Source organism: Heterocephalus glaber, unplaced genomic scaffold (assembly GCF_053883595.1).
Source record: "Heterocephalus glaber isolate CG9 unplaced genomic scaffold, H.glaber_assembly_v1.0 deba00000621, whole genome shotgun sequence".
Taxonomy (NCBI): domain Eukaryota; kingdom Metazoa; phylum Chordata; class Mammalia; order Rodentia; family Bathyergidae; genus Heterocephalus; species Heterocephalus glaber.
In genome coordinates, this window is record NW_028258153.1 from 8,875,168 (window position 1) to 8,894,484 (window position 19,317).

At 41.7% G+C, this 19,317-nt stretch overlaps 2 protein-coding genes across 2 annotated transcripts; both read right to left on the reverse strand.

The window, feature by feature from the left end:
• Nucleotides 1-3,464: 3,464 nt before the first annotated feature.
• Nucleotides 3,465-15,827, reverse strand: Tmem169 (transmembrane protein 169). Its single transcript, XM_087206142.1, has 3 exons — nt 14,821-15,827; nt 8,068-8,359; nt 3,465-6,103 (listed from the first exon to the last, which is right to left on the reverse strand). Exons 2-3 carry the CDS (start codon nt 8,333-8,335, stop codon nt 5,481-5,483), a joined length of 891 nt encoding a protein of 296 aa, XP_087062268.1. The 5' UTR covers nt 8,336-8,359; nt 14,821-15,827; the 3' UTR covers nt 3,465-5,480.
• On the reverse strand, nt 10,884-17,534 carry LOC147829341 (uncharacterized). The gene is made up of 3 exons (XM_087206145.1): nt 17,257-17,534; nt 15,592-15,632; nt 10,884-14,948 (listed from the first exon to the last, which is right to left on the reverse strand). The coding sequence occupies exons 1-3, from the start codon at nt 17,532-17,534 to the stop codon at nt 14,932-14,934; spliced, it is 336 nt and encodes a 111-aa protein (XP_087062271.1). The 3' UTR covers nt 10,884-14,931.
• Nucleotides 17,535-19,317: the final 1,783 nt, after the last annotated feature.

Genomic DNA, 19,317 nt, shown 5'->3' on the forward strand with positions numbered 1-19,317 from the left:
GCTGGCCTCGAACTTGCAGCAATCCTCCTGCTTCGGCCTCCCAAGTGCTGGGGTTACAGGCGTGTGCCACCACACCCAGCTGTCATGTCTTTCTTTTTCCTCTTCCTCCTCCTGTCCCTCTCCCCTCACCCCTTCTCTCTCTATCTCTCTCTCTCCCTCCCCCTTAACTCTATTCTCTGGAGAAAAGAACAGAGTTTCTAGTAGCTGTGTTTGTCAGCATCTCAGCTGTCATTGCACAACTCTTTAGAACCATCCACTTCCAGGCAGTTAGGCAGCCATTGTATTGTAAATGGATATAGATTTTAAGCATTGCTTTCCCTGGCAGTAAATCTCCCTTAATCCAGGATAAATGGGGCAAACATCAGTGTGACATCTTATATGGCTACTCCCTTCCTCGTCCACAACAAAAGTATTCTGGTTTTGTTGGTTCCATTTCTACCTGCCAGTGTGAGGTTGTTTGGATTTATATGCTATCAAATTGTAAAGAGGTACATGAGAGGTCAATGGGCTATGGCTAGTGGTAGTAATGGTGTGTATGGGAAGTGTTGGAAAGTGAGTTACATGGGAGCTACTCTGACATAGGAAGGAAATGGATAGGATTTGAAAAGGGGATGACCAAGTGTTACCTCAGTAGCCCCCATGAGCCATGCCTCCCAGCATTTACAGCCTTATGTAGTCCCTTCCTCTTGAATCTGAACTAGCCTTATGACTTGCTGTAACCAGTAATATGTGGCAGAAGTGACACCGGATCACCTCTGAGCCAAAGATTTCAGAACACCTGGCAGATATGTCTTTAGCACACAGACATCAGACCAACTGCCTTGTGACTGTCTCTTTTTGTTTTTGTTTTTCTTTTTGTGGTACCTGGGATCAAACTCAGGACCTTGTGCTTGTGAAGCAGGGAGCAGCACCACTGAGCTAAATCCCCGGCCCTTGTGTGACTGTCATATTATGAAAGCCTAACAAAGCTACACAGATGGACATTATTATGGACTGAGTATTTGTGTCTCCTCAAAATTCATTTGCTGAAGTCCTAACCCCCAATGTGATGCTATTTGAAGTTGGGGCCTTTGAGGTGATTAGATTTGGATGAAGCACAAGAATAGGGGCCTTTATAGTGCTACTCTCACCTTATACAAGGAGACACTAGAGAATTTGCCCTGTCCCTGTCCCTCTCCCCTTTCCCCCCTCTCTCCTCTCTCCCCCTCCCCCCTTCCTTCAAACAAAAAGAGGTCATGTGAACATTAGCAAAAAGGCAGCCAATTGCAACCCAAGAGGACAGCTCTCACCAGAAACTAACTAGGCTGCTACTATGATCTTGGACTTCTGGCCTCTAAAACTATGAGAAAATAAATTTCTTTCACGTAGTCTGTGGTGTGTTATGGCAACCTGAGCAGACCAATGCAAGCACTGAGCACCAATAGCCACAGGGGTGTGTCCACATAGCACCCAAAACATACCTGGCAGCCATGCCAATAAGTGGTGGCAAACCTGTGTGTGCCACAGTGAGCTATTTGTTATTATTATTTTTATTACTGAAAGTTCTAAAAGGTTTGCCATCACTGGTCTAGGGCGTAGATACTCTAGTCCCTAGGAAACCATCCCAGTATTGGAAACACTGAGCAGAGACTGTTATTTCCATTGATCTCTGCCCAAATCGCAGAATTATGAGCAGAGAAATCCAATGGTTCTGGTTATTTTAAGCCACTATATTTTAGGTGTTACAAGAGCAATAGACAACTGAGACAGCAGAGGTTTTTAAAAAACAAAAACAAAAAACTATTGCTATATTGTAGACTATTTGTTCCCTTTGGGGTAATGAATAAGGAAAAGTAAAGAATTTGAATTATTTTGAAATTTCAATTTAAGTTGCTGGGATATGTTTGAATTTAATATCACTTTGAGAGTGAACTACATGAGTGATGACTTCGACTTCATGAGCTGGATACAAAACAAAGATGTACAGCCTTTGTACTCCAATGGAGAGCTGAAACAATGATTATATAGAACATTAGGAAATTTGATTAAAATCTTAATAGGGCATAGATATGAAATAAGAATTTATATCCCAAACAGATGTGACAAGTAATGGTTCTATGTCCCACCAGTCCCATCAAATACCATTATTTATTTATTTATTTATTTATTTATTTATTTTATTTATTTATTTTGGTACCGGGGATTGAACTCACAATCTTACGCTTTCGGGGCAGGCTCAGTGCCACTGAGCTAAATCCCTGGCCCCTCAAATACCATTTTTAAATCCATATAAATTAATTGATGGTGCCGGGAATGTTGATGCACACCTGTAATCCCAGCACTCGGGAGGCAGAGGCAGGAGGATCACTGAAAGTTTGAGGCTAGCCCAGGCTCCAGGTCCAACCTGAACTACAAAGTGAGACCCTGTCTCAAAAAAACAAAATAATTAATTAATTAACTAATTAATGGGAGGAAGAAAAGCTTTTTGATATTGGCCACTAATATTTTTTAATACTGCAAAAATTAAGCTCTGGGTGGCCATTGCAAAATGGTGAAACAATACGTACAAAGCGCCTGAACTTAGTTCTTTTTAAGATTTAGAACCTTGCTTCATAGGAACAAGAGTTTATTCCCCCTCAGCCATGAATTGAATTGGCTACCTAATGCCAAAAGACAATATGACTTTTAAGTATCAGTATCATTATACTGGGTCAGATGTCATTTATCCAGCTCAGCATATTGTTTGCTATGCAATTAAAAATATCCTGCACCTCCTTCTCCTCCTCAGTATTTCCATGAAGATTAACTGTGAACTAACAGAATTATTAAAATATAGTATCTGTTCCGTTGCCTGCCTCGCAAGCGCAAGGTCCTGAATTCGATCCCCGGTACCAAAAAATAATAATAAAATAAAATATGGTATCTGATGCTTCACTTTCTTCTCTAATGTTCTATAGGTGTTTAGTGAGAGCAAAGTTTAGATTGCACCAGTTCTGTTGGGCTCCGTTTTTATTCCTCAAATCTAGGCATTGACATATCTCTCTAGGGCCCTTGTAAAATGACTTTAAAAGCCTCTTTCTTCCATTATGTAGTGAGTCTAATGAGGGCAAAGATTACGCTAACTTCATCTAGATATCCTTTGGGCATGGTTTCACCCACACTCCCATCTCTCTATTCCACTGTCCACCATACCCTTCTCCTAATCATGACTATTGTCTTTGACCATTGGTTTCCCCATCCAGTGTGACAGAAAAATGTGACAAATGTGGCTGTGATATTTTTAATGTGGGCTTAGATAAAAATGTGACTTGTGGAAATAGTTCATCTAAAATAGAAACTTAGTAGTGCATAGAAAGAATCAAGACATAAGGATCCATATTAACATTATTACATAGGTTAATTACATATAGGACAGCCACCAGGCTTACCAGAAACAAACTGCAGCATTCAAAACTAGTTTGGAGAGCCTCAGTGACAAATCAAACAAATGTTAATTAGATTTTTTTTATTTTCTTTATCTTCATTTCAGTTCTTCATATACCAGAAAGCACCAAGGTTACCTTAAAAAATGCTGGGCACCTTTCCCCCCTCTGTTCAAACTAAAAACAGTTAATTTAAAAATATGGTTCCTCTGAAGGTGGAGTAGAGCACCATACATTAAAGCAAGTGTCCCTTGTTTTCTTCAGGGACACAGCCAACAACCCCTCTGGTTTGGTTCATAGCAGTTCTTTGTAACAGCTTCTTTCTGAGGCATGGACAATAATAAGCACCAGCTTTTCTTGTAAGGAAGACTCCAAAATCTGCTGATCTCTTAGGGTTTGATATTTTGAAATTAGGACACTCTTAGGAATTCTTTAAAATCAGAATCTTTTCTTTTACTGCCTGCTGTGCTAGTGCAAGGACCCGAGTTCAATCCCCGGTACAAAAAAAAAAAAAAAAAATCAGAATCTTTTCATCTGAATTAACCTGGTGTATACCCATGAGGCCAGGAGGACCATTTTGCTGTTATGCGAAAAAGGTCTGAGTAAGTAAGGCTCTGAATGAGGTTTTGCCAAACCATAGAAAGTTAAATCTGGCTAGTTCATGTTCGGGGCTGATCTCTGCTGGGGGTATATTTGGCAGATGCAACCCGTTTTCCCTTGCCAGTCTTTAATCACAGATTAGATTAAATATCACCAACCCCTGTTCAATCTCCACTACCAGGAAGAAGAGTTATGCTACCACTATGTTACTGTACTCTCTTATCCACTATTTCTTTCCAAAGAAACCACATGACATGACAGAAGTTTAATACAAGGTACATGAGATGCTAATATCTATGTATACTGTATATATAGTGCATCTAGCTCATATCTACATAAGATTCAGGCCAGAATGAATGAATGAAGAAATGAAGAAATGAAGAAATGAATGAATGAATGAATAAATAAATAAATAAATAAATAAATAGCTGTATTAGCAGTTTGGGGTTTTGGACATATTAAAATAGTTATTTTAAGGCAGAGATTCCAATTACTTGCCTACCAAAATAGCCATTCTCCCTTTTTCTCTCAATTTAGCATAAGCTCAATAGCTAAGAATATAGCTACACAGATAAAAGATTACATTTCCCAGCCTGTTTCCACTGTAAAGTCATGTTACTAAGGTCTGGCTAGTGAGAGATAAGAAATGTGAAGAGGAGACTTCTGGGAAGTTGCCTTAAACAGGAAGGATGTGCATTTCTTTGCTCCTTCTTCTGTTTTGCCAGAAACATGGCTGTGATGGCTCAAGAGGCAGTCAGCACTGGGACACTGAAGACAAGGACAATGAGCGCCACTTCCTACTAATGGTAGGACAAGGACCCCCGTGACTTCACAGGGTCCTCTGTTAGTCTGCTTCCAGACTTCCATACAAGAAAGAAAGTAACTCCTATCTTGTTTAAAACCACTGATATTTTAGAGATTTAATTTTATGCAGGTCAATCTAAATCTAAGTAATGCATACAAATCTTTTTTTTTTGGTACCGGGGATTGAACTCGGGTCCTTGGGCTTGTGGAGCAGCCAGCGGAACCACTGAGCTAAATCCCCGGCACGCATACAAATCTTTACTTTCTATCACACTGCAAGCCTCGCCCCCACAATGTTTTGCTCCGTGTATATGTATTTGCTTGGAAGGCGTGGTCACTCCTGAGCCTCTTTGTTCTCCCTGTCATATTTAGTCACGCACTTCCTTGGGTTATAGCTACCACGCTCCCAAAGTAATATATATGGATCTCCCTGTCCCAGGTAAATGATCATTTTAGGGTAACGAATCAAAAAGTTTGTCTGTTGGATGGACCACTTTGGCACAACTTATATACTTTTCTATTCCCTGCCCTCCTAGAACCATCAAGATGGTAGGATAGGTCAGCATGAGCCAGCGTTTTCCACAACTGTAAGTGGGTAGGGCATGATTTGAAGAAAAATTCTGGACGAAGTATGCAGCCTACTGAGGCCAAAGAAAGAAGAAAGTTGTTGGCAGTTTAGACAGTAGAGGTTTCTACTTCCTGGGTGGGGTCCTTGTTGGAGAGATTGCCTGAGATATTGTCAGATTCAAGTAGTTCCACAATGCTGTAGGGAGAACAATCCTCTAGACCCAGCTTGCTGCAGAGCCAGCCACAGAAGCCTTTCTCCATGTCCCGGGCAGCTTGCCACCATGCTCCCCAGGACCATGAGAGCTGGACCACAGCAGCATAGAGGCCCAAGGAAGAAGCCATGGCCATGATGAGCACTGGATAGAAGAGAATGAGACAGGGACAATAGGAGACCTTGTGCCAAAAGGTCCTCTCCTCATTGTACACAAGGAAGATGTTGTACCAGGTGATAGTACCATAGTAGAAAGAGACAATGAAAGAGAGGATGAAAACTACAGGCAAGCAGACCAGTGTCCAGAGGACCACGTGGGGGCCCTGGTCTGCTCCCACCTGGCAGGCCTTTCTTCCTTCAGGTGCTGTTTCCTTTGATGACTCTTGGGGCTTGGTTAGTTCCTGCAGCTCCTTTTCTGTCAATGTGACATGGATGTCCACCATCTGCCCTTTTTTCTTCCCTCGAGTGATGGTCCCAGTTAATGTGACATAGCGGCTGTCCACAGGCATGTTCCACATACCTGCAGGGCACAAAGGAGCTGAGCTCAATATCTAAACAGAGAACATTTCAGCATATTGTCATCGCCTGAGGCTGGGGCTGAGCATGGCAATGTCTTTTTTTATAGTATCTGGCATAGCAGTGGTTGAAATCAGTGACTCAGTGGTGGACCAAATAAATAGGTCTCCTCGCTCTTCTCCCTGATAAACCTGTGAGACAGGTTAAACTTGTTTTTCTTATTCTATCTCCATTTTGGAGGATATTACTCTTGGCATGATCTCTGTGACATGGAAGGGGTGAAGAACTTTACTGCAGACCCCGCTTTATAATGATCCTATTGCTAGTTAACAAGTGCTAAGAATATATTGTTTATCAGTGTCAATCTGTGTGTTAACATTGTATCTGTGTGCTTTTGGCTGGTGTGTGCATTCTACCTCTTTTTCAGGGCCCAGGACCATGACAGGGGTTCTGACTATGCAATAGGAGGGTTTGTTGTCCCCCCAAACCTAATGGTTTCCCAGACTCTTTCATCTCAGCAAATAATACCACTATCTGTCCTCTCTGTTATTCCTGTCAAGGACCCAGAAGTCATTATCAAGTCCTCTCTTCTCTCTCCCTACCTCTAACTCATCATCAAGTTCTATGGTGCATTTTGAATCTCACCTCTGCTCACTAACTGTCCCCTGTTGTCACCTTAGTCCCAGCTTCTGCATGAGTGCCACTGCAGCTGCACTGACACAGCAGGGTCCTATCACCATCCGCTCTGCTTTTTGCAGTCCATTCTTTATAGAGGAGCCAGAGGGAGCTTTTAAAAATATGAGACAACATGTCTCTGCTGCATAGAGTCCTTCATTGGCTTCCCCTCCATTTATAACAAATTCTAAACCCTTTACTATGACCTGCATGGCTCACCATGATCCAGCCTCCACCTCCTAATCTCATCACCATCCTTCCCCTTGCTCTCTATACTCCCTACCAGAAACAACCCCAGTCCATAAACAGCCAATGCTGCTCTCTGTCAAGGCTTTTGCCCTTGTAGTTCCTGCTTTTCAACACTCTCCCCATCTTTTCTTTACTGGTTCCTTTATGTCATTTGGAACAGCTTAGATGTCATTTCTTCAGAGAGGCCTTCCATGACCACTGAATCTCCCCTTCACCATACTCATCTTCCCATCACCATGGTTTTATTGCCTTTGGAACGCATACCACTACCTGAAATTATCTTTCATTTGTTGACTCCTTCACTGTCAGATTTCCCCTGACTAGAACATGAAGTCTATTCATGTTGCTTGTTCACTGAAGGCATGTCTCAGACATGTGCCCGTCTACATAAATAGACCTATCTCATCTCTCGACTGCTGCACAATAATTCTTAGTACAGACACTCCACAGCTTCATGAGCAACAACAAATATTCTTATACATGCAAAACTTCTGCCTAAGTTTCCTGAGGTGGGAGATACTGAGGATTTCTGGGTCTCAGGAATGCATATTTTGAATTTTAATAAATATTAACAAATTCCCTACAAAGTGGCTGAAGCAGCTTCCACTTCCACTTGAGGTCTATGAGAGTAAATGCATTTCCTCATATTAATATTTTACCCAGTTTTTGGCAATCATGCATGCGAAGGAATACTACATCTCATTGTTAACATAATTTGCATTTTCCTATTATGAAAGCCAATTATTATTGTTTCTTTATTTTACATTAAATGATTATCATGGTCTGTTCTCGTTACTAATTTTTGTGTAAAAATCAGCTTCTTTGATTAGAAGTTCTACAAGAGTTAGATCTCCTTCCTATCACCTAAAATAGAACACAATAGATGCTAAGTATATACTATTGGTTTGCTGAATGACAACAGCAAGGTGAGAAATGCATCACTAAGAAATAGGTGAGTGAGCAGATCTCTATCTGTCTCCGGAAGAGAAGATCCTCTTTTGGTTTCCTTTCTATGGTTTTGAAGGGGTCCCTAGAGAGACTCACCATCATCCATGGGATAGTCTAGGAAATCCTCTCCCTCCTCCTCTTTAGGCTGATCTCCACCTTCTGATTCCTCGGGCTCCTCCTCCATGTTCTCATTATCAGACCGGTAGATGATGATAGATTCTGGGCGGGACTCTTTCTTCTTTTTCTTTCGACCCATGGTGGATTCCCCATCCAGGGCCAGGGCAGCAGCCACAGCCCTCCTCAGAGAGCCCTGGGGAGCACTTGGGAGCTGGCCCTGGCCTTCCACTGGCACCGGTTCTTCCATCCCAGTCTTGATGTCTAGTTGTGCCTTATAAAAGAGTATAACTTGCTTGAGGGCCAGGGATTAGCTCAGTGGTGCCACCGCCTGCCTTGCAAGCGCAAGGATCTGAGTTCGATCCCTGGTACCCCCCCCCAAAAAAGAGTATAACTTGCTTGAGAAAGCTCACGATCCACACATCACATTGCTTCTTCCTGGAAGGAGCTAGGTAAAGATGTCCCAACCTTGCTGAAGGACAGGAAAGCAAAGCCATCAATGCAGAGCGAATGGGAGGACATGGAAAGAGACTTGGGGAATCATCCTCAACTTGGCAGAAGCCTTCCCCTCCCTTCACTTCTCTTAACACTTTATTATGGCCATACCACCCTGAACACTCCCAGTCTCGTCTGATCTTAACACTTTATTTTGGGAGTCCACTAGAAATTCTAAGAATTTATTGTGAATAAAATTTTATTTGTGTTACAATGTTGTCATTTATACAAATGTGTAATATTACAAGAAACCTGTCAGTTTTATTGGGGGATTTCGAGTATAAGAAGGTGATGAGGAAGACTTCAGGCAGGTGAGAGTTAAAACCAGTCTTACTCCCATGACAGATGGAGACAGAGATAGCTAGGATCAGAACTGGGAACTTTTGGCTATTGAATCATACATTCCAACTATACCCAAGTGAAGGAAAGCAACTTTGAGAAAGCCACTCAAAGATGGTGCAAGTTCTCCAACTGCATCTACCTTGCTATTCTGTAAAGGAAACTAATCTCCTGGTTTTTGTTGATCCAAGACCTCAGAAAGTTGCAGGAAATCTGTGCTATCACATGGTGAGAAAGCAGTAGAGAGGATGTACTTTCACTACTAATATTCTATCTTCTCTTTTTCTTCTCCAAGTAAATACAGGCAAGAAGAGAGAATCTATGTAGTATCTTTTAGGGAAGATGTTGTGTTCTTGGTGCACTGTTTATGTCTGTAAAACAATCTTCACCTAATATTGATTTTATAGAGAAGGAATAAAAAACTTTATCTGGAGTTTGAAATTTTAAGCCAAGGTGCACAAAGAGAATGAAGAGCACTAAGAAGCTCTGACTCTTAAATCCATCCAGCTGATCTCTCAAGAGGCTACAGTCCATGTCTGAGCTTGAGCTATTCAGAAGGCTGGTCTGAATGCTGTTCCTGACATATAAATCAGCAAATACCCAGCCTGTAATATCTAGGTTGCTAGTTATTCATGTGTCTTATAAAGTAAACATGCAAAACCCCAGACATGATATTATAGAAAGTTTTAAACATGTATAAAAAGAGAGCCATTGTTATGGAAAATGACAAATCTAGGTAGAAGGAAGAATTATTTTAGTGAATCTTCCTGGTATTCACTGCCTACTTTCAACAATAATCAAAATATTCAAAGTCAATCTTGCTTCATCTCCTTGTATTTAGAAGCAAATCACAGACATATATCATTTCATTTCAATATGCATCTCTTACCTGTTAGAATTTCCTTTTTAAAAAATCATAATAGCATTATCACACCCCCAAAAAATTCTATTAGTTTTTTTAAATAATTTTTTAATACCATCAGCTATCCAGTTGGCTCAACTTCCCCTGTTAGCTTAGTATTTTTAGGAGAATTTTCTTGAATAAGGATCCAAATAAGGTCTACAGAATTTGAGTGGGTCCTACACTTTTTGCATCTATAGCAGTGCTGACCAATGGAACTTTCTGCCTTTAGCCCTGAAATGAGGTTGGTGCAACTGAGGAACAGCGTTTTTAATTTTATTGAATTTTGACTAATTTACATTTAAATAGCCACATAAAGCTACTGGCTATTATATTGGATGGTGCAGGTCTATATGTCTGCCCTCTGATTTTATTACTTGTAATTTGTTAAAGAAAGCAGGTTATTTATCTTGCAGGTTCCTGTAGCTGGATTTTTGCTGACGGTATCCCCACAATGTGCTCCTCTCAGCCATACTGGTGCTGTAAGTTGATAGCTAAATAAAGATGCTTGGTCAGATTCTGACTGGAATTTTTAGTTGGTTGGTTGTTCTGGCAAGATAGTTTTATGGATAGTGGTTTATTTTTCTATCAGAAGGCACCTGATTTCTGGTGGGATTATACCCACTAATTCATTAAGGGGTCACAAAATGATGACATTCTATTTCTCTCACTTCTTCGTTTCTTAGCTGAATACTCTCAAGCATTTTTAAAAACCTCAGTTTTAAACTTGGTAAAAAAGGCAAACAGCCCTGTCATTATACAATATTACTGGCATGATACTGTGAAAAATAGCTTATGAATTACATCGGTAGCTTCTACTGATACAAAATTTGTCAAACTGTTTACTAAAGAAGTTCCAGTTTTCAAATAACTGTATTTATTATTGAGAATTGCTACATTCTACTCACAACCCTGCACCTCAGAGTCCCCAAAACTGTGTATTCCCAACTCCATGTTTCTGGCTTTCTGCTGTTTGTTATCATTTCCCAAATTCCTTACTTCTTTCAGATCTGAATATATCCTTTCTGTCAGTACCACATGTACACCACTTGGTGTCTCTATATTCTCAATAGTAAAGTTTCTTCTCTAATTTTTTTTTTTTTTTTTTTTTTGTACCAGGGATCGAACTCAAGACCTTACGCTTGCCAGGTAGGCACTGTGCTGCTGAGCTAAATCCCTGGTCCTCTTCTCTAATTTATATCCAATAGTTCCAGTATTTAGTGGCCTGGCCCAATGGGCATAACTGGAATGGGGACAGAGGGTGGACAGAAAGAATAGTTCAACTATGCTCTAAATGCTGTTCAATTTGAAGTAACTCTCATAATTTAAAATTATGCATTTTTATATTACTATGTAACAGGGAAGAATCTAAATTATATTTCTTCAAATGTCAAAATACACCTCTTTGTGTCACTTCAATGTTTTGGAAATTTGGATGCATTTTATGCCCAAAGGAACAACTATTTTTGACCTACTGAGCAAACAAAGCTATCTCCTGCCCTCTCACCCGTGCTTCCACTATCCTTAATTACTGATTTTCTTATCTAATTCTCCACTAGATAAGAAAAGGTTGTTGAGTTTTAATCTACTTTGTACCCTAGGCATTTAGTCCAGTGCCTGAAATAAATTAGGCGCTTAATGACAGAATTCTGCCCCCACTCCCCACCCCTGTACCAGGGATCGAACTCAGGACCTTGCATTTTCCAGGCAGGCTCAGTGGCGCCACTGAGCTAAATCCTGGGCCCAGTGATATAATTCTGATTGGAAAGATATAATTTCTTCAGGAAGAAATTAGCAGGTTTCACTATCTTCTCATCACCTGACTTTGCCTTGGTCGCCTCTCTAAACAGAATGAGCACAATTATCTTTAAATTCTTTTTATGTCTTTTAAAGAAGGCCCTGTGTTCTCAGTGCATTGTCTGTGCTTGAAAAAAATAAATCTTGGATTAATATTGCATGTCTAGAGAAAATTTAAAGAGCCTTAATTGTAGTTTGAAATTTTAAGCAAAGCAGACAAATTTGAGAAGACTGAGAAGCTCTGATTCTTTTTCATTTTTATTAATCATGTTTGCTGTACATAATGATTACACTACTTGTGGGGACTTGGTACACGTACATAACACATCTTTTTTTCTTTTTTTTTTTTTTAGGTATCGGGGATCGAACTCAGGTCCTTGCGCTTGCACAGCAGGCGGCCCACTGAGCTAAATCCCCACCCCGGACATCTTAATTCTTTTTTGTTCTCTTCCCCTCCCCTCCCCTCCTCCCATCTCTTGATCCCTTCCCAATTTGAGAAACATCTACTTCCTATTATCTTTTATTTATATTTTGGGTTTCTTATATAAGAGAAACCACATATTTAAGCTTGTGTGCCTGATTTATTTCACTTAACATTATGGTCTCAAGGTGCATCTATTTTTCTACAAATGGATTAACAGCTATGATTCTGAAATTCAGCTGACCTCCGAGGAGGTTGTGGGGCCACAGAGTTCATTTGACTAAGGTGTCTATAAACGTAAAGCTACATGCAAGAAGAGTCAGGGCAGAGGAATTACCCAAGGCAAAAACCTCCAGAAGACAAAGAACTCAACTATCAGAATATTGAGTAGATTTTAAGTATTAATGAACTCACCCTGGGCTCCTCACCAAAGTAGCCCCAACAGAGAGCAGTGGATGTCTACCCAGGACAACTGGAGGTAAAGACTGGGAGGACATTGTCCTCCTCCAGGTTAAAAGTTTCAAGTTTCCTTGTTAAAAATTTTTTGTGAATTTTAAATTCTACTAAGTGTCTGTGTTTAATACAAAATGTTTTCCCTGGTCTAATTCCTCTAGTAAAATGGAAACTCTGGTAATCCTGGGTATAGACGACCTCTGAGCAAACTCTTTTAGGGGGTACAGATATCAGAGCTTGGGAGGTTATACGGTGACCCACAGTGTTTTCTTGCTTAGACTTTCTGCTTTCCTCTGTAGTTTCCTTCCCTGGCTTTTCTATACAGCGTGAGTTTTCAAACTAGGAGTTGTGAAGCTTTGAGCAGATTAAAGGAGCTGAAACAGAGTTCATCTGCTATACCTCCTCCCTTTCTTTTAAGATGTGCCAAGATGTTCAGATAAATACCAAAGAGTGCAGTGAGAAGGCAAGTTGCAATCCTCTTGTTCTCTCTTATGTTAAAGGAGAGGTGCTCTAGGAAGATGTAGTGTGGTATAGTAAATACATGCATGGAGGTGACAACCATTGTTGATGGGCATCATACACATGAAAATGTGTGCCTCTCTATCTAATACTACTGTCTTGAGTGGCCACAAAGGGAAAGACCAGTGTTAAGTAAAAGAAAAAGCTTCCTGAGCCCAAAGACAGAAAAATATAGACAACAGAAGTTAAGAGATTTGAAGTCTCTTGGGGGTATAGACAGAAATTTGCCCAACCTGTCAACTAATCCTGTTGGGGACACAATCCAGTATGCAGGGGAAGAGAGACATGACCTTTTGGGGTCCTACTAAAAACATTTGATGGGAAATATGAAATGCAAAGGATTGGTGAGCTCATAGTAATTTCCCTTAGGAAACCATCCTTTCCTACCGACACAGATACTTTTACATAGGTGCTTAGCCAGTATCTGCTCACAATTCAGACACCACCCCGATTCACCTGGAAACATGATTCACAAATGCCCTATAATTAGAACAGTACCTTTTGAGAACACAAAATGTTCCCACTAACGTAGAAAAAGGGTGAACTATTTTTGAAATCATGGTAAAAATCAGACGTGAGAACCAGCTTTAAACCTACTCAGTGAATCAACAACTTCCCGCAGTCATAATTATTCATCCTCCTAGATAGCTTCAAACTTCTACAGACCAGGAACTGTCTTAGATTTCTTCTTTATCACCAATGGGAAGACTCTGGGGCTGGACATGTAGCTAAAGTCAATATGTACTTATTAGCCTAACAGGAAAAGGAAAAAGGAAATGGGATATTATCATTTGTTTATTTGCGTTTTTTTTAATTGGTGTTTTGTTTTGTTTTGTTTTTTGTTTTGGTACTGGGGATGGAACTCAGTACCTTGTGCTTACCAGGCAGGCTCTGTGCCGCTGAGCTACATCCCCAGCCCAAGGAATTTTGAAGTTAGGTTACCACTACTATCATGAATTGTGCCCTGCCCAGTCCTACTGTTCTTTAAACTATTCCCTGATTTGTGTATCTGTCACTCAAAGGATCACAAATAAACTATGTGGGATGACCAGGCTCTGCCAATTACATCTTAATTTACCACCATTAGGTTTACCACTGACTAGGCAATAAAACATTACCATGGCACCACTGAAAAATCACCACTAGTCCCTCCTGGAGAGAAGGAGCTAGAAGGTGGAAAGGAATTTGGCTCAGGCATGCATTAAGTGATTGGAACCGCATGCGGCAGCACCTTCAAATTCCCAGACCCCAGCCAATTGCTGTGATTAGGCTGTGCCCACAGTCAGGCTTGCTCCTTCCTGGTCTTTTTTTTTTTTTGGTACCAAGGATTGAACTCGGGTTCTTGCGCTTGGGAGGCAGGCCCCAGAACCACTGAGCTAAATCCCCGGCCCCTCCTTCCTGGTCTTCTGAGCAGCATTTCTCTTGTCATTTCCTAACTGATGCTGAAAGGCTCTCATACTGAGGCAGGTTCGGTATATCTGACTGTCTAAAGGGGGATAGTTCCAGGTAGTGAAGGTTGTTGGTTACAAGGACCTTGAGCATCTCCTTACTGTGAGAGCTGTAGGAGCTGATCTGTTCTCTAATTTTTTTCTTTTTTCCTTTTTTTGGCTGTCTTACCTCTCATGGCACACATATACTCTCAACCTCCCACTCCCACCATTCCTACATGCTAGAATATAAACCATACAAAGACAGCGAAACCTCATTTTCTCACTGCTGCACTGTATCCCAGTGCCTAGAATATTTCCTGGCACATGGCAAGTGCTCAATAAATACTGGCTGAATACTGTGAACTGGTGAAGAGTCTTACTCATATGAGCTGGCTCAGCCAGTGTCTTGCTTCAAGGCAGGGGCAGGGCTGAGGCCTCATTGGCATTTCTTCGGCATCAAGATTCTGGGAGTCCACATGTTGAGACTCATGTTAGTCTGAGCTGGCAGCTGCTTTGCAGAAGGGAGAAAAGGAAATTACTGGGCAGATGGGGTGGGGGAGGGGCAGGGAGCTGGTGAGCAGCAAAAGCATCACATAAAAGGAAGGGAGTGGTTGCTAATGGGGTATGACAGAGCAGGGGGTGTGGGAGGAACATGGATACAGCGATGCCTTTTTCTCCAGGACAAAGAGAGCAGTGATGCAGAGCACGGGAAAGAGCACCATTTGAGTCAGCCGAAGCAGTGGTCCACACAGCATGGCATGCTGGCCCTGGGAAAAGAAGGCTCAAGTAAAGCCAGAATTAAATCTGAAAACAAAGCTCATCCAAGCAGCAGAAGTGCTTTACCTGCAGGCTTTAGGAGCTTAGCAGACTTTCAAACTCTGAGGTCAGAGGCATAGGCAAAGAGATCAGTGACTCCTTGTTTTTAACAAAAAATTCCTAGAAGAGATCCCTTAAGACCATTTAATCACAGGTCATGCCCAAATTATGACAATGAGTATTCTGGCTGCTTATGCTACTGAGGAATGGCACCTTGTCATCCTCATGGACATCACTGGCTCACAGGCACAGTCACTTTGTCACTGAAAGACACCAGAGTCCCTGTCTCAGTCCATGCAGTGGTCACACAGAGGTACAGCCAGCTCCATACTCACCCCCCGCCCTGGCACAACTCTGATAATCCACAGGTCCAGACCTGGACACAAGCACAATAAATTACATCTTCACTACAATTATCTTTGAATGAAATTTTAAATGTTCTCTTACCTTCCGGGAAAGAAAGCCTGGTATTTTCTAGAATAAGATACCACTCAGAATTGAGTCACTATTTCTTTTCCTGTTTAAAAATATATACTTTGGGGGCCAGGGATTTAGCTCAGTGGTGCTGGTACAATATATATATATATATATATATATATATATATATATATATATATATATACACACACACACACACATACTTTGGGGGCTGGGGACGGAGTGCTTACCTAGCATGTGCAAGGCCTGAAACAAAACAAAAAACCTTTTGTCATTGGTAACAAAGCACCAGAAGTTATATTTTTCTGAAACAATACTTTGAACTTTCTCATTCAAATTTACTTTTTTTAAGATGATGATGTTGTTGGTCATAACTGAGTTAAGCAGAAAGCGGTATGATTCCACTATGCTAGATGGCAGGAACCAGAAGAGCTTTCTTTCTTTCTTTAATGAGTGTAGATCAGAATTCTTCAGCAGCAAAGATAGAAGAAGTGTTTCTAAAAACAGGACGGACAAGGGCATAGGCATAGAGCAACAGGGGGAAAATGTGGCTGGCCAAGAACTGCAGCCTTGCTGGTGGGAGCAACACCATGGAGAAAGCGATGTCTGGTTCCACTTGCAACCAGATCCATTTCCAATTTGCTTAATGAATTGTAAGTGGTGGACCTAACAACAACAACAACAACAAAAAACCTTTTGGCCTTTACATTATTTTAATATCTAGCAAGTAACAGACTTAGAAATAGAAATTTAAGACTTAGAAATAGCATCCTGCCTGGATTAAGATCACTGCACCTGGTACATTCTCTAGTTCTGTAAAGTTCTTAAAGTAAGAATAAGAAGCAGAATCTGCATAATAAATCCCTGTTACTGGGCAGTAACACGAAGATGAGAAATTTCCCTCATCCTCAGCAGGCTAAGCAGTCTGTTTAAGAAATGAACTAGAAGACAAGCTCACACATAAACCTACAGACGAATCTTGCAGGAAGCATATACCCTCCAATGAAAGATAACCTTTTTGACCTGCTCTGTCCCAGCTGAAGCGGATCAGATCACAAATCTGCCCAAGGTTGTTTCTTCTAATATATCCGGGTGGGGCACAGGCGACAAGGTGGAGGTGGGCCAGCTTTTATTTTTTAAATCATTTATTATCTTGGTTCTGTGGATAGCTACCACTGCACCTCCTCTACCTCTTAAAACCCTTCCTGGCACTGCCTCTCTGAGAATGAAGGGGTCTGGAAGCTGGACATTTTCCCCCTCACCTAATCCTGCCCCTACTCCCCTTCCCAGGCAGCAACACAGCAGCTGGAGCCCAAACATGGCCCATACTCCGGGCGGGAGCAGCAAGGGCCAAGACCTGGAGCCTTTCTTTATCCAAATGCACTAGAGATTTAATTTTGATTAACCCTAAGAGCTATGGCCCAGAGGATTGAATTTTTTAAATAGAGCAATGCTCACTTTGTATTATTTATTTTTTGCATGTCCTTTTCCCTTCCCCAAATGATATCGGAAATTTTTTACATTAAAAACAAAATTTTTAATGAAGGAGGAGTCTCACTCACACGTGCCAAGGAACCGACGCCCACGGAGGATGCAGACTAGGAGAGGCGGCCACCAGGGAGCTGTCTAGCCTGGGAAGAGGCAGCGCTGCCGCCTCGGGGGGCAGGGCCGAGAACAGGGCGGCCCAGCCGGTCACGTGGGCGCAGACCCGTAGCCCCGCCCACATCTGCAGACTCTTTAGACCTCCACCAGCCTCGGTCTGCTCACTCTGAAGCGCAAGGCGATGGGCTCTTGGGAGAAAGGCCAGAGCTGCTTGGTTCCCGGCTTGCTGCAGAACCATGCGGCCATTGTGACCGGCGGGGCCACAGGAATCGGAAAAGCCATCGCCAAGGAGCTCCTGCACCTGGGTACGAAGCAGACTTAGGCGGGGGACCAGAGTCCGCAGAGGGCTGGCTGTGGTCACGTGGGTTCCCGTTTAGGGGTGCTGGCGAGGCTAAAGTAAAGTGGGATGCGGAGCAAAGGGGAAATCAGAAATCCTACAGAAGCTTTTGTTATGCCCAGATCGCGAAGTCCCAAAGACTACCAGGAAGCCGATTCCGATGTAAGCACACGAGGGCCGTTTATTCAAGCTCGAGCAGGGGCTCCCAACCGCCACCGACGCAGCGGATCAGAATTGAGAGCCCCGAATTTCAAATTAGCGGGATTTTTATTGTGGTTACAGCAAGGTTTGGAGATTTTTCACTTAGCAGTTACATGATTGGTTGGCATTTAGCAAGCATGAAGTGTATGTTTCTGATTGGCTAGGCCCATCGCGGGGTTTGAGGGGCGGTTACATGTAGGTTTTACGGGGGAAAAGAGGGACAAAGGTGGTCGACTGTCGCATACTGGTGGTCAGCACATTGACAGATTGTTCTATAGATAGTGGACCCGGAACGTTCATTTCCTGGGCAAACAGTTGGTTGAGTAATTAATTTAGGAACTTTGCTTCGTTACAGATTGTGTCTTTTGTCCCAGAGCAAGCACATTTTAACCATTAATTTGTGAGACACTAGGGGAGTGGTGCATTTTAGCAAAATGGAGTCGCTTTGGTCTCACACTTTGGCAGATGAGCCACTGAATAGAAGGTCAAGGGGCTGAGAGCCAAAGATACTGTGCCCGGAAACACGCCGGGAATTGCAGGCTCTTATTGAAATTAGTCCATTCTAAATGCTGCCCAGACCTACAAATTAGGAAACACGTGGAGACTTCCTTTACCTAGAAGAGACTGTTACCCCACCACCACCACCCCGCCCCGGGAGACTCGAATCTTACTATCTTCTCATCTCTTGTTAAAACCAGCAAGAAAATAGAGTGAATATTTACCTTCCGGCGGGTGGAGGAAGGAGCTTCGAAAACATACACAAGGAAGAAAGCCACAGAGGGGAACATAGTTAAATTTACCTCTATGAAAATATAAATCTTCAATGAGTTAAAAAAAAGAATGACATTTGAAGGTATATGAAGAAAAATATTTACAACATAAGAAAAGTAGTCTTAGGGCCGGGGATTTAGCTCAGTGGTTTCGCCGTCTGCTGTGCAAGCTCAATGACCCGAGTTCGATCCCCAGTACCAAAAAATAAGAAAAAGAAAAGTAGTCTTATTACATAAAAAGCTTTCGCAAATAAATCAAAGAACCACGATATGTACCAATATAAATATAGGCTGGGGCCGGGGATTTAGCTCAGTTGCCCCACCACCTGCCTTGCAAGCACAAGGTCCTGAGTTCGATCCCCGGTACCGAAAAAAAAATATGTGTGTGTGTGTGTGTGTGTGTGTGTGTGTGTGTGTATAAAACATCCCAAAAGACTAACTACATATAGACAATAAATTTTTAAGAAAACAATCAACTTTATTGGTGATAAATACAAATAAGATATCATTGTTTTTATAACACAACTTAAAAACATTGGGGGAAATTTAAGTGCTGATAAGAGAATGAAAAAGGCAGAAAGGAATATAAATTATTACCTGCCTGATGGGCAAATTGGAAAAAAAAAAATCCAGAATCCTTTACAGTGTTCATGTTCTATGACCTTTTTCAAGATGTTACTTACTCTAAGAGAATGGACAAGCAAAGATTTGTA